This window comes from Merops nubicus, unplaced genomic scaffold, assembly GCF_000691845.1.
Source record: "Merops nubicus isolate BGI_N331 unplaced genomic scaffold, ASM69184v1 scaffold17206, whole genome shotgun sequence".
In the NCBI taxonomy this organism is placed as follows: domain Eukaryota; kingdom Metazoa; phylum Chordata; class Aves; order Coraciiformes; family Meropidae; genus Merops; species Merops nubicus.
The window spans coordinates 4818-19091 of record NW_008615796.1 but is presented as its reverse complement, the minus strand read 5'-3'; the positions used below and the strand labels follow the sequence as shown (position 1 = coordinate 19091).

The 14274-nt window shown below is 45.4% G+C and overlaps 1 protein-coding gene across 1 annotated transcript in view; it reads left to right on the top strand.

Moving 5' to 3' along the window:
- The window catches only part of ANKFY1 (ankyrin repeat and FYVE domain containing 1), a 24189-nt gene extending 13611 nt beyond the window's left edge, over positions 1 to 10578 (top strand). Inside the window, exons 12-25 of the mRNA XM_008942651.1 lie at positions 460 to 558; positions 1799 to 1952; positions 1998 to 2000; positions 2865 to 3033; positions 4225 to 4343; positions 4676 to 4832; positions 5774 to 5974; positions 7002 to 7178; positions 7756 to 7903; positions 8158 to 8248; positions 8573 to 8697; positions 8907 to 9053; positions 9554 to 9644; positions 10407 to 10578. Of these exons, the coding sequence (XP_008940899.1) occupies positions 460 to 558; positions 1799 to 1952; positions 1998 to 2000; positions 2865 to 3033; positions 4225 to 4343; positions 4676 to 4832; positions 5774 to 5974; positions 7002 to 7178; positions 7756 to 7903; positions 8158 to 8248; positions 8573 to 8697; positions 8907 to 9053; positions 9554 to 9644; positions 10407 to 10539 (1814 nt within the window). The 3' untranslated portion in view covers positions 10540 to 10578. The remainder of the gene's footprint in view (positions 1 to 459; positions 559 to 1798; positions 1953 to 1997; positions 2001 to 2864; positions 3034 to 4224; positions 4344 to 4675; positions 4833 to 5773; positions 5975 to 7001; positions 7179 to 7755; positions 7904 to 8157; positions 8249 to 8572; positions 8698 to 8906; positions 9054 to 9553; positions 9645 to 10406) is intronic.
- Positions 10579 to 14274: the final 3696 nt, after the last annotated feature.

Genomic DNA, 14274 nt, shown 5'->3' with positions numbered 1-14274 from the left:
CAGGAATGGAGTTTGACAGCTGAAGCAAGGCCTATTTTTCTCCTACCATAAGTGGGATTTAGGAGATGTAGGTGAATTGGGGGTAATGTCCACCATCCCAGGGATCCTGCCACTGTTGTGCAGAACAGTCTCTACTCCTCATTCTCAGAGCTTTGTGTGTGCCACTCTGTTTGGAAGCAGAGGTAGAAAGGAGGCATGTTAAGCCAGTTACTAGAGGGGTGAATGTTCTTTAGTAGCAAGTATTAAGATGAGGCAGTAGCAGTACTACCTGAACCCTAAGCACTGTCACATCTGGGAAACTGCATGTATCTTGCTTAGACCTTTCAAACTGACTGCTAAAGGAACAACCTGCTTCCAAATGTGACATTGCTGCTTCTGCAGCTTTCAGTGTGCAGCTGCAGGTCAAGTACAAGAATGCTCCAACCATTTATATTGTTGTGTGGTTTTTTTTTTTTTTAGCTAATGCTCTTCATGCCACCAACAACTTGCAAATTATTCCTGACTTTAGTCTAAAGGACTCAAGAGACCAGACTGTGCTGGGATTGGCTCTCTGGACAGGTATGTGCCTTCAAAACAAGAAGAGAATTTGCAAAGATATGGAAGCTGTGATGTGGATAAGATTTTAAGACAAAACAGCAGGTGTGTGTTCATGTCTTGGCTTGTGCTGCTGGTGAGAAGCTGTCAAGGGGAGCTTTAGGTGATTCTTCAGCTTTGAAAACTGGGTGTTCACATCTGGCTTACTGATAATTTCTAGCCCTGCAGCTTCCCTTGTTGACTAGCTGGTAGCCTGGAGGCTCTTGCCCACAGCTGTACTTGCAGGTCTGAAGTTGTTCCTCTGTGAACTCCCTGGTATTTCTCACCCCAGAGCACTGTATTGTCTGTTCCTGGTTGGCTCAGTTCTAGATGCTGGTTCACACAGTAATGCTGACCTTCAGAAAGGGAAGGTGAGCTGTGTTTCAGTAGATGTTAAGGGGAACAGAACTTGAAGTACTGATTCAGAAGATTCTTGTCTGAAATGTGGAGGGGAATGCTTTGAGGGAAACTAGATACTTTTGCTTAGAGCCAAGTGACACTTCAACAGTATCAGGACACTGTCAAAAGAAAGAGGTGCTGTGGTCTGTACTGAATTAATTTAAGTGGTCTTACTGAGCTGGATCAGCAGTTCTGTGGGGGATGACTACTCATAGTCTGGGTGTGAGATGAGGCAGGATGCTCAGTGATGTTGCTCTGTACAGGAGTGCTACCTGTCACCTCTATGTAACATGTACCTTTGCTGTCCAGGCTTCCCTTTCCAATGAATCTGAAATGTGGCTTTCTGTCTGCCATCACCCTTGTCAGCTTCTGAGGCAGAGGAACTCAGCTAAATGTGTAATACAGCAATACTCAAGGGAACAGCTTATGAGTGTAACACCAAAATTAGTATACTTGCTGGACAGAAGCCTGAAGTTGTACAAATTATGATACTAGAGATGGTGAAGAAGGGCTCTACTACATTTAGGTTGGCAGAACTAATGGGGAAGCTCTGCAGTACACCAGAACCTGACTTGTATCTTCAAGCAAGACCAAAAGGGCTCAGTAATCAATATTTGACAGGTCTGTCAATGAATATTCAAACTGGGCAGAGTCATGAGTTGGGTTAGGTCATGTATGTAAATTTTAATTTGCCCTAGGGTTGATTCAGTGCATTTCTGACTGTAATTACTGAAAACTGAAAGCGTGAGGCTTTCAATTTATGAACCTTCAGTGTGTCTGTTTCACAGAACTGCAGGTAAAGTACTAATGAGCTTCACCTCCTCAGGCATGCACACCATAGCAGCTCAGCTGCTTGGCTCTGGGGCCTCCATCAACGACACCATGTCTGATGGGCAGACCCTGCTGCACATGGCCATCCAGAGGCAGGACAGTAAGAGTGCACTCTTCCTGCTGGAGCACCAGGCAGATATAAACGTCAGGTAAGGTCTCCACTGACACAACTTCCCTGGCTATATATTGAGGAGCAGGTGGTGATGACCATCTGTATATAATGGCTGGAAGCTGATCCTGATTTGTGCATAGTTATGTGCTTGATGCCTTTTTTATAGCACTAGTTATGGCTGAGGGATTACATAAATGCATTTGGACTTGTATATTGCTCCATTGATCAGTGCCTGCTCTTGAGGCTGCAGAGGGAGGTGATATGTCATTGTAGGTAGAACAGAATCCTCTGTAGCACTCAGGTCCCAGAGACATGGTACAGAACTTCTGTAGTCTCATCTATTTGCCAGCTGGTTGAGGCTGCATGTTTTCTGCCTTCTAAACTAATGAGATGTAGCTCCAGTAACAAGATTGCAATAAAAACTTTCTTCCTGAGTAGACTTAACAAAACATTTATCTGCTTATGTGACTGACAGGCTGTATCTGAAATCTGGCAAGCTATACTGCAGTGAATGTCACAGGTACAGCCTGTCTAATGCTGCCATTCTAACTTCAGGTTTTTAACAGTTGGTATTTCTGACTGTTGCTCAAAGTGTTACCACAGTGCAGACAAAGCTGTTGGCTTCTGTGGCAGCAGGCTTGCTCTGAAGGAACTCTGTGCAGAAAATGGCTGCACTTAAGTAAATGACTGTCTCTGGGCTAAGGACTCTAATGTGCTGTTCCCACTTCAGAAATCAATTGCTTGCTACTAAAGGGAGGGGAGGAAAAGAAAGGTAAACATCATAACTGGGATGAAAAACTAGCATGTGTGCTTGCTTGCCTGTAGAGAGATGGTCTTAGCACAGCAGAAATACACGAGGGGATAATTCTTGGCTGTGCCAATAAACCCCTGTAACACGAGGCCTAACTGTGTAACGTGGTAATAACCTTCCTCCAACTGCCTGTTCCAGAACCCAGGACAGAGAGACTGCCTTACAGCTGGCCATAAAAAACCAGCTCCCTCTTGTGGTCGATGCCATTTGTACCAGGGGAGCAGACATGTCTGTGCCAGATGAGAAAGGGAATCCTCCTCTATGGCTTGCCTTAGAAAACGACCTGGAAGATATTGCATCGACTCTGGTAAGACTGTCAGTTGATTTAATTTAGTCTCCCTTGTGTCCATCTTGCTAGCAATGAAGGGTTCATCAGCAGAAACAAACTCCATGCATGAAAAGAATGGAGTACTGCTTACCTCTAACTTCTAGAGGCTTTTCTTAACACATTCCTTTTTTTTTTTAAATGTTTTATAAGCACAGTAGTCTGCATAGCCAAATATCTTGCAGCCATTGTGACAGGTATAGAATATGCTTCAATACAAGAATATAAGGATTAAGGATCCACTAAAAGCATCAGTCTTAAAAAACTTGTATGCTTAAAAGCACACAAGACTTGTAGAACAATCAGGTTCCTAAAGAAAACTGAGCACTGATATGTATGCTCTAGAGTATGTGCTGGTTTTTACTGTATCTTCAATTTGCATCAAGAAGCCTTTAAAGGCTTACATACAATTTTAAGACTGTTTATTTCAGGCATAAGTGATCCAGCATGAGACTTTGAGACACAAGTAGATCTCCTGATGTCTCCTTCATAAGGAATTAACTTTGAAAGCTTTGTCTCTAATACCCAGTTACTCTGATAGAGATAACTAATTAAAAGCTGTGCTGATACCTGAGAAATCCATCTTGTGACAGTACTTGACCATTTGCACTGGTATTGGATAAGCCTTATGGAGTCAGCACTGAAACTACTCATGGCTAAACCTTGTGAATAGTTTGTGAAGTGGAGTGGAACAAGTCTTAAGTGCCACATTGCTTAAGTAGTCCTGTACTACAAGAATACAAATAATGAGGAATGCAGTTCCTGCAGAGGCAGCCTGTGCTGAGCTGCATGGGGAGGGAGGCAAGGGATGGGCCAGGCCTTCAAAGGCTGTGTCTGCTGATGCCTGACCTGCTGTGGGTGCTTGTCCTTGCTGAAAGGGAGGTAGCTGGTGGCCAGCTGCCTTGAGACCTGTCTGTTCAGAATGTGGGGAAGTGTCTGAACTGTTGGTAAACACTACCTAATCAAGTAACCTATAATAGATCAGTAAAACATTGGTCCAGGTGACTTTGAAGGAGCTTCCTGAAATTCACTGACTGTCACAAGAATAGATAAGGCATCTCAGATTCTACCTCTAAGGTGTAATGTTTCAGAAGCATTAGTCAAGAACTACATAAAGTACTAGGAGCCTGCTAGAGATAAAACTTCACTGCCTCATTGTGCTTCTCCTTCCAGGTGAGGCATGGCTGTGATTCAACCTGCTGGGGGCCAGGACCGAGTGGCTGCTTACAAACCCTTCTGCACAGGGCCATTGATGAGAACAGTGAGCAGATAGCCTGCTTCCTCATCCGCAGGTCAGACCCCTGCTGAAACTCCTCCCATGCCCATATTGCCTGGCATGAACTAATTGAATGCCATTTTCAGCCAGTGACAGGTATATGCTCTGTGCAACTTTCTGTTTGTGGATGGTATTTACAGAAGCTTAACCTGAGAGACACATTCTGTGATCTCCACTAGCATCATGTTCTTGTTGACATGAATCACACTAAAACCAGGACCTCCAGCTGTTGTAGAATGTGTCAGCAGTTGCTGGAGTAGCTCATGTAAACTTTTTTTCTGGCCCTTGTTTGGAACAGTTTAAATCTCAGTTAAAGATACTGAGCTGACTGTATCGTGTGTGTTTTAGTGGCTGTGATGTGAACAGTCCCAGAAAGCCAGGCCCCAATGGAGAAGGTGAAGAGGAAGCTCATGATGGACAGACACCCCTACACTTGGCAGCCTGCTGGGGGCTAGAAGAGGTGATCCAGTGCCTTTTGGAGTTTGGTGCCAATGTCAATGCTCAGGTACATGGAGAAGTTGAGCACAGTTCTTCAAGTTGGCTCATTGCCTCTCATAGGGTGAAAACAAACTTTCCTCTTAGCTGTGTATTTTGCTTGATAGGAGAAGGAACATCTTTCTGCTGTGGCTGAGCCAATGCAATGACTGGCTGCAGCTCTGCTTTTCTTCCCTAGCCCTTGTTAGCAGATCTAGTGCTTCCCTGCCCATCTGGTGGCTTGATTCAGGAAGCTATACTGAGGGAAATGAATGATATAGAAAACTTCTTGCAGTGTTAGTTTCTGATGTAATGGCTGGAATTCAACTCTTCTGTCCCTGGTGTGAATTAAAGGCAGGAGCAGGGCTGTATCCTGCTGCAAGTAATCATTAGAGCAGTGATAGTGTAAAACTCCAGGGTATTCTGCTCTGGTATGTTTGGGAAGTGTCTTCTCTTCTGGAGAAGAGCTGATGGAAGTATGAGTTACACCTTGCTTCCAGTGACACACAGTAATCCTTAAACAGAAGCTTGACAAATAGCAACAAAAGAAATGACTGCATAATGTTTAGAGGTCCTGATGATGTTGAAACTGGCAGCAAAATGAGTGACAGAAGGTAGAGTCACAAAGCAGCCACAGTGTACACTGCTGCCTGATACAGACAAGTGATTAAACACCTCATTTGAATTTGCTGAACTTCTAAGTTTGAATGCTCATCTCTGCCCCCAAAATGTCTGACTACATGGGAAATGTTACTCTGAGCTACTTCAATGGCTGTGTAGCAAAAGGATTGAGAACAGACAAGCCTGTTTGGAGAAACAAATAGCAATTTGCTTCACTTAGTCTGTGGATTTGAGCTCCCGCCACAACTGTATGTCACAGAACTGAACTAAGTTTCCTCAGCCCTTCACAGTTGGGGAAGGATTTATGTATTACTGAATCTCCTTCTTACCAACTGCCTGGTTTCCTTCTAGGATGCAGAAGGAAGAACTCCAATCCACGTTGCCATCAGCAACCAGCATAATGTTATCATTCAGCTGATGATTTCACATCCAGATATTAAGCTCAATGTACGTGACAGGCAAGGAATGACTCCTTTTGCTTGTGCTATGACCTACAAAAATAACAAAGCAGCTGAAGCAATTTTGAAGAGGGAACCAGGAGCTGCTGAACAGGTAAGCTGGGAGTATTCAAAGCTTGCTAGCCTTCTTACTGCACTGGTTTGTGGTGAGGGGTGTTCCACAAGCAAATTCTGCTTGATCCTCCTGTGGCTTTACATGCAGTGACATTTGCCAGATGCCAGCTTCTGCAGCAAGGTTTCTGGGGAAACTGTAGGTGTGTACATGCTATGTGTGAGTAAGAACATCAAGGGTTAGTGTCTTGTCAAACCTTATCTCATCTTGTCAGTACTAAATTGAGCAACTGGCATATGTGATAGAAAGAGAAAGTTCTAACTCCACTCTTGTCTTGTGCTGGACTAGTACAAAAATAACCTATCTAGCTCTCCAAAAGCTACATGAAACCAACTCTGACCCACAATTAGCTGGATGATAGATGTTTCACTGCACTGCTGAGCTATAAAGCCTCCAGCTCTATCTTCAGGCTTCTGGTATGACCCTTAGGCAGCTGCTCAGGAGTTTCTTCCTTACTCTCTAAGTTTAATTACTAGTAAAGCATTTGAGCACTTAGTGAGCTTTTGTAATATGTTTAAAATGTGGTTGCAAATAGAGCCAGTTCTAAATATGCTTTAACATCAGCTTCCATGCAAAGATGAGCAACAGTAAGCACTTGGTATGTGACAGGATTACCTGCTGGTTCCCTCTCCAGTGAAAAGTGCCAGATTGACTCCAGTTATTCATTTGAGTTTCTCATTAACTGCTGCTCAGTGCTTACTACAACAGCTGTTAACTTTTTGTCTCTTAACACTGTCCAGTGTGTGGTCAAGAAGGGACAAGGTTATAAAGCAGAAATAAAGTAGTCTGAAGCAGACTAGAGTGAGCAATTGTGGCTGATAATTCCTCATTTGGTTAATTGACAGTCACACCTATCCAATGATAGTCTCTAATGTCAGGCAGGGAAAGGAAAAAGAGTCCAGCTGATGCCAGGTAGAGGGAGCAGGTGTCTGTTAGTGCAGGGATGTCCTGCTGGGCAGTTCTGGTGCTCTGCAGAAATGCCTCATTCTGTGTGCCCTTCCTGCCACAGGTTGATAATAAGGGTCGGAATTTCCTCCACGTGGCTGTTCAGAACTCAGACATTGAGAGTGTGCTGTTCCTCATCAGTGTGCAGGCCAATGTCAACTCCAGGGTCCAGGATGCCTCCAAACTGACCCCCCTCCACCTGGCTGTGCAGGCTGGCTCTGAGATCATCGTCCGTAACCTGGTAGGTGCTGGTGCTGGGCAGGCAGTGCTCCTCACCCCAAAAGGGCACCTGCTGCCTTAAGGCATGCTGCTCGTGGGCTGGAGAAGGCAGCTGAGGGTGACACCACTTTTTCTGAAATGGGCTTGGTACAACCCAGGGGAGCCTTATCCACGGGATGAGCTGCATCAGTAGCCTCCATATGAGCACGTTTGACCGGCTGCAATCACTAGGTAGTGTGGCTCACTTTAAAGAAAGAACCTTATAGATTCCCAGCTGGAAGAGACCTCTGGAGATAGTCCAATCCCACTGCTCCTGCTGGGTCACTCAGAGCAGGTGGCTGGGGATGGCATCCAGGCAGGTTTGGAATCTCTCCAGAGAAGGAGACTCCACAACCTCTCTGGGCAGCCTGGTCCTTGCACTGTGTGCAGATTTGAGCATGAACACACATTGCAGCAGCACTAATGTCAGCTTTTTATGTGCTGGAGGCCTGGAAGTGTCTCTCTACAGTGGAGTCTTGTGTGCTTCATTCACAGAAATAAACTGTTGGCTAATAGCCCTGAAAACACCTTTCAACATGTTCCTTCTTGCATCCTGACAGCTGCTTGCAGGTGCCCAGGTGAATGAACTGACTAAGCATCGTCAGACTGCTCTTCACTTAGCAGCCCAGCAAGATCTACCCACAATTTGTTCAGTCCTTCTGGAGAATGGAGTAGACTTTGCAGCTGTAGATGAAAATGGCAATAATGGTAAACTTCTGAAGCTTTACAAGTAGATGTGAACACTTCAGTGGGTCTGTTAATGGATTCTTAGTGGTAGCAATAGCCTGCTGAATGGGCTCACTCTTAGAGGTGGAGAAGAAAGTCCAAGAAACCAAAGCTGGTGGAAGGACTTTGGAGAGGGGAAAGTGGGGGAAGTGAAAGAGGAGTGCTTAATTTTACCAGCCTGTAATTATTGCTGACATAAAGTCCTTCAGATTCTTGAAGCTTCTCTTGCTTTTCAGCCCTTCATCTGGCAGTGATGCATGGCCGCCTGAACAACATCCGAGTCCTCCTCACAGAGTGCAATGTGGATGCAGAGGCCTTTAATATTAGGTAATTAGCCTTAGCAGACTGAAGGAACCACAGTCTATTTTACAGTGCATGCTGGCATGAATAGATAAAAAAAAATCCCTGAGATTTGGCTTGAATTACAGTATTTGTACACTAACTTTACAGTGAAGTGTGCAGAATATGCTTTGTCTAAACTATGTGGAAATCATTTATACCAAGAAAAGGAAGTTAAAGTGGGTGGTTGTGTGAGCTACTGAGGTGTGTGGCATTGCTCAAGTCTCAACCAGACCTGAAAACAAGGATAGCTGGCTGAGTAAGTGTAGCAGCAAGCAGACTTTGATCAAGGTAACAAACTCTCTTCCCCAGAGGCCAGTCACCAATGCATATTTTGGGACAGTATGGGAAAGATAATGCAGCAGCCATCTGTGACCTCTTCTTGGAGTGCATGCCAGAATACCCTCTGGACAAACCTGATGCTGAAGGAAACACAGGTAGGAGAGATTCACCAGCTGTTGGACTTGGAGGTCACTCCAGTCCCTCTGACAGTGTCACCTGGAACGCTGCAATAGTCACCAGTAGTATCTTAAGTCCAGGAAGATGCAAAATGTAGAAACTTAAAAGATCCTCTGGTTTGGGTATAACACAAGACCTACCATTCTGTTAGCAGGGAGCTGTCTGACCTTTTTTTCCCCTTTTTCAGTGCTGCTGCTGGCTTACATGAAGGGAAATGCCAACTTGTGTCGTGCAATAGTGCGGGCGGGGGCTCGCCTCGGCGTCAACAACAACCAGGGAGTCAACATCTTCAACTACCAAGTTGCCACAAAACAGCTTCTCTTCAGACTGCTGGGTAGGTGCTGCTTGCTACAGTTGGAAAGGGTTCTTTAGCTTATGCTTCTTGAGATACTTTGGAGGAAAGAACTCTGGACATCTGACTTGGATGACAGCAGTTCCAGAGAGGCTGAACTTCCAGATGTTCTGCTATAAATGGGTGGGGGGTAAGGGGGATAAAAATACTAATTTTTCTCATGATAAGCTGAAAGCTGCACCATGCAGACCTGTCAAACTTTACTGCTTTCTCTGGGAGGATAGATATGGAGACTGCTGGCTGGTGTTGTAGTCTAATGTCGATTAAAACACTGATACTGCCTTTTAACCTGTGTGGTCACAAGGGGTAGCATGGTGTTGGTGACAGCAACTGCACCTTGTCTGCAGACAGGACTGCAGCTGCTGCAGGAGTAGTTAAATCAACCATACTGAGAGCAACCTAACACTGGAAGAAGCCTCCTTGATGTTGGTGTCCTCAAGACATGTCTGAGCCTGTTTTGCCTTTGTTTTTGCCTCTTACAGACATGCTGACAAAAGAACCCCCCTGGTGTGATGGCTCCAACTGCTATGAATGCACTGCCAAATTTGGAGTCACGACAAGAAAGCATCACTGGTAAGATAACACATCTTGTGTGCTTACAAGGGAAGGGATTCCTCTTCCAAATGTAGCTAGGCCTGTCCCTTCTGGGGGTTTAGGAAACCTCTGTGTTAATGTAGGTGTGTAACCAGGAATCCAGCTGGAATGTTCCACCCTGTCTGAGCTCAGTAACTTGTGGTCTGACACTGACTCTGGTCTGACTTGTGGTTTGCTTAAGTTGTATCTTAAGGAGGTTGTGCACTTAATATTCTGATTTGTGGAAAAGAGAAATCATGTCTGAGTTCCAGTGGTGAAGCAGAAGCTGCTTTCATAGTGGGGGTGACTTGCTCTGAAGCAGGTGACATGTTTGGACAGCCAGCTTAGGTTAGGGATGGAGTTTTTAATGTGGGAACAACTGAAGGTGCTGACATGAGTCACCTTTTCTTAACTGGTCTGAACTTCAGCACAACAGGCTGGGTTAGATGGATGTTGAGCCAAGACTGGGGAAACTACACATCAGTTGTAGCAGTACTACTGGGTGGCTGACTATAGAAGCAGCATGAAACTACACATCAGTTGTAGCAGTACTGGGTGGCTGACTAGAGAAGCAGCACGTGGTTCTGGCATTAGTGTTCAGTTATTACATGAGAGGTATCAGAAGGTACAAGAAAAATGTAGCATTTGAGATGCTACTGTACCTTTTTAGTGGTGGTATCATTGATAAAGACCATCAAACAGCTAAACCCTGGTGTTGCTATGAGTGAGCTAACTTCTCTCCCACCCCTCTTCTGTCCACAGCCGACACTGTGGACGCCTGCTCTGCCATAAGTGCTCAACAAAGGAGATTCCCATCATCAAATTTGATCTGAACAAGCCAGTTCGAGTTTGCAACATCTGCTTTGATGTCCTGACTCTGGGAGGAGTCTCCTAGTATGGTGTGGAAGTTAAGGGATTCCCAGTCAGTGCTCCTGACAGCAGCTCTGCTTACAAGCCCTCTGGTAGGGAAGAGGCCTATACATGTCTGCAATAGACTGAACTAAAGACTACAGACCCTGTTATGATATATCCTGGTATAAATGACTCTGTATGACTGTAAATGTCCTGGGCTGTGATAGACTTCACTAGGAACTCGAGTGGATTCTTGAAACCAAGTGACAAAAGAATTTAGACCCTCTTCTAGTTGCGGTGGGGTGTGGAAGCTGAAATTGTTAGGCTGATGTTTGAGTCTACATAAAACAGGCCTGTCCTTGACATGGTGCTTTGCACTGAGCAACTCTATTAAGTCCTGTGGCTTTCAGGCTGCTTAGTAGAGATGGCATTAAGCTTCAGGGTAACCAGGTGTCTCTTTGCTTTGTCTTAAAGATAAATGTTCCCTTTCTCTAGAGAAGACTTCCTGTGAAGCTAGACTGAGCTGTTGCAACCACTGTTTGTGTCAAGAAACTCTTCAGAAATGGGGTAGTTCTAAGTGTAGCTCAAGAATTGTGGCCTTACAACAGAAAGCTTTACAACATCTGATGCAGAGCAGTCAGAGTTGCAGATCCACATCTCGATACCTCCTCAGTAAATGTCTCATTAGCTTTAGCATGTTCAAGAGAAGTGCAGGATTGTTCTAGCCAGTAAAGGCTCTTGCTCGTCCCTGCTGGAGCTGTCCAGGTCTCCTTGGTTGCTCTCTCCTATTTATGTTGCTTGTCCCTCCACTTCAGGAGCTCGTAGGGGTGACCCCAAGTGTGCTGGAGAAACACTAAAACTGGTGAAGTCGCTGGACTCGCAGTACAGCAATAAGAGCTGAAGTGCTTTATGGGTCCATGGGGGCAGTAGCACCTCCCTTTGGCTAACTGCTGCAGGGGAGTCAATAACCCTACCAGTGTGGAACATGCTGCATCTCTAGGCATTAAATTTGGGTCTGTTTTCAGTGAGGCTGCTGAGGAGTGGGAGTGTGTTGGGCCTTGAAGGAAGGGTTCTGAGCTGTCAGTGTGGTGCCAGGCATTTGGGTTAAGCTGCAGTATTTTCTCTAGGCTGGTTGTGCTCTCTTAAACATGCTGGAGCTGTAAAAATCCACCAGCACGTTGTCTAGGTGGACAGGAAAGGACTTTGCTGATAGACAAGGATAGGATTCATTGGGCAAAGGCTTCAGTCAGAAAAAATGTGTACTTGAGCAAAACTACATGCCATGCTAGGGCTGCTCTCATCCCAAGAGATGAACCCAGTTCAGACTCAGCTTGGCATTCCTCATCTCTACTCCAGGAACTGCTGTGCACTTACTTCATGACTGTTCTCTCCAGTGCACAGCATGGACAAGCTGGTGGCACGTTGCCCTGCTGGGAATAGTGACTCTTTAAAGAGTAAGGTGAGAGAAACCCGAGTGCTGCTGCTGTGGGAGACTGGCTTGAGGTTTTTCTCAAACTTGTGAAAGAAAAGGATGGGAGAGGGTGTAATTGCTGACGTTTGCACAACGAATTTCACATCAAGTCTCACTTGATCTGCACTTTGACCTTCCAACATGCATCTGTTCTAACTGGAATCTCACCTGTGTAACACTAGAGAAGAATGATGGTTGATCATGTAGATTGGCCTCACTGTTCAGTGTCTGCTGCTGTCAGGTTCCTGCAGAGTGCCCTGGGTAACACAGCTGGCCTCTCACAGCTGCTAACACAACTGGTGCATCTCTGGTGTCACTTTTCTAGGTGAATGAGGTGGAAAAATAATGGTGTCTGAATTGTTTAACTGCAAACTACAGTTTGGGGGTTTTGAGTGAAAGAGATGATGGAAGACATTGTACACCACTGCTTTCTGGTGTTTCACCCGTGTAACACTAGAGAAGAATGATGGTTGATCATGTAGATTGGCCTCACTGTTCAGTGTCTGCTGCTGTCAGGTTCCTGCAGAGTGCCCTGGGTAACACAGCTGGCCTCTCACAGCTGCTAACACAACTGGTGCATCTCTGGTGTCACTTTTCTAGGTGAATGAGGTGGAAAAATAATGGTGTCTGAATTGTTTAACTGCAAACTACAGTTTGGGGGTTTTGAGTGAAAGATGATGGAAGACATTGTACTCTAGTCCACTGCTTTGTGGTGTTTCAGAGTGTTGCTGTTTGCAAGCCTCTGGCACTGAAGGGTAGGAGTGATGGAGGGGAATGCATTTGGTGGAAGAAGTCTTGACTGTGGTGTATCCTGTGATAACATGTTGACTTCCCTCTGTTTGGAGCCACAGTGCTGTGGAGTGGTGATGGTGTGCTCAGAATGCTGGCAGATCACCTTCTGGGAGTGTTCTTCCAAGGCCACAGCCTGTGGGCTTCAACTTAACTCTGCACTACATGTAATTGCTGAAGCATTCAAACATTTTCAGTGACTTCTCTGATGGAAGGAGCAAGGGAATGGGGAGCTCAGTTCTAGCAGAGAAAGCAACCTTTTAAATGATGAAAAATGGAGTGAAATGATGTGAAAATGCAGCTGAACAGACTGGCAAGTTTAAAGCTGCCTCGTTGGGTCTTTTTAAAAGTAGAATGTTAATTATAACTGCCTGAAACTGGGGAAGATTTGGGAAACCACAGGTAATGCTCCTGTACAGCCAGTACTGCAGCAGCTTCCTTCCTGAAGCCTGAAAGGAAGGTGAAGGTTATTGGTAAACTAATGTACAGCCTGAAGTGTTCATTAAATTTGAAGCAACTAAATTCAGCAAATTTTGTTCATTTTAAAGTGCCTTTGAGATAGTTTCCTTCCAGCCAACTCTAAACAGCTTTCTGCCAGAGTTAAAGAAAGGGGGAAAGCTCACAACTTTTAACCAAAACTCAAGTTAGTAGTTCTAGTTCAGCATAAGAGGTTGTCCCCACCAAACAGCTGGTGGGGCTCAGTCCTCCCTGCACTCTGCCTGGTACTGGTCTGAACTCAGACTTCAGAGGGTTTTTTTTGAGGAGTTTTGCTGGCAATGCTCCACTGCAGGGTACAAATGTGAATGGAGGCACTTGGTATAACATAGTCATGGTCAACACATTTCTAACTCCAACCCAGCTGCTCTTCCTTCTGGTAGCACCCTGCAGACGTGACCAAACCCCCTCCCCTCTGACCCCTGCTGTCATTAATGGCATCTCTTAACTTGAGACTCAAGTCTGCCAAGCCTTGAACAAAAAGGGTCGATGGAAACCAAACTCCTGTCCCTGGGAAGTGATGTTGTCACACCAGGCTTTGGGTACTGGAGCAGGAGCCTGTGGAGGTTCCTGCTGGAGCTGTTTTGTTCTGAGACCAGATTCCTTTTGGCTGCAGTCACCCAGCACTCATACTCAAGCACAAAATGTCTGGCTGAAGTTTTAGTTTGTGTATCTGAAGGTGTAGTTGCTGTTTGCCACCACCGTGGGGAGTGAGGACGTTTCTGTGGAAGGCACTAACAGCATCGTGAGTCGCTGGCTGAAGCTGGCACATGCCTTAATGACTTCCTGAGCTGCACATCGATGGCTCCTACAGCTCACCTAGTGCTTAATTAACACGTAACAATCTGGGAGGCCGAGGCTGGATTGGTTTTATTTTGTAGAGCCAATGTTAATAGGCAAGTCCCCTTTTTCCTGTAGCCAGCAGAGTTGGGTACTGCAGCAACCTCCTCTCTGGAAAAGTCAAAGCTTGTATGAGTGACACAAAATAACTCTGGACCTTCTACTACCTGCTGTGAAACAGAA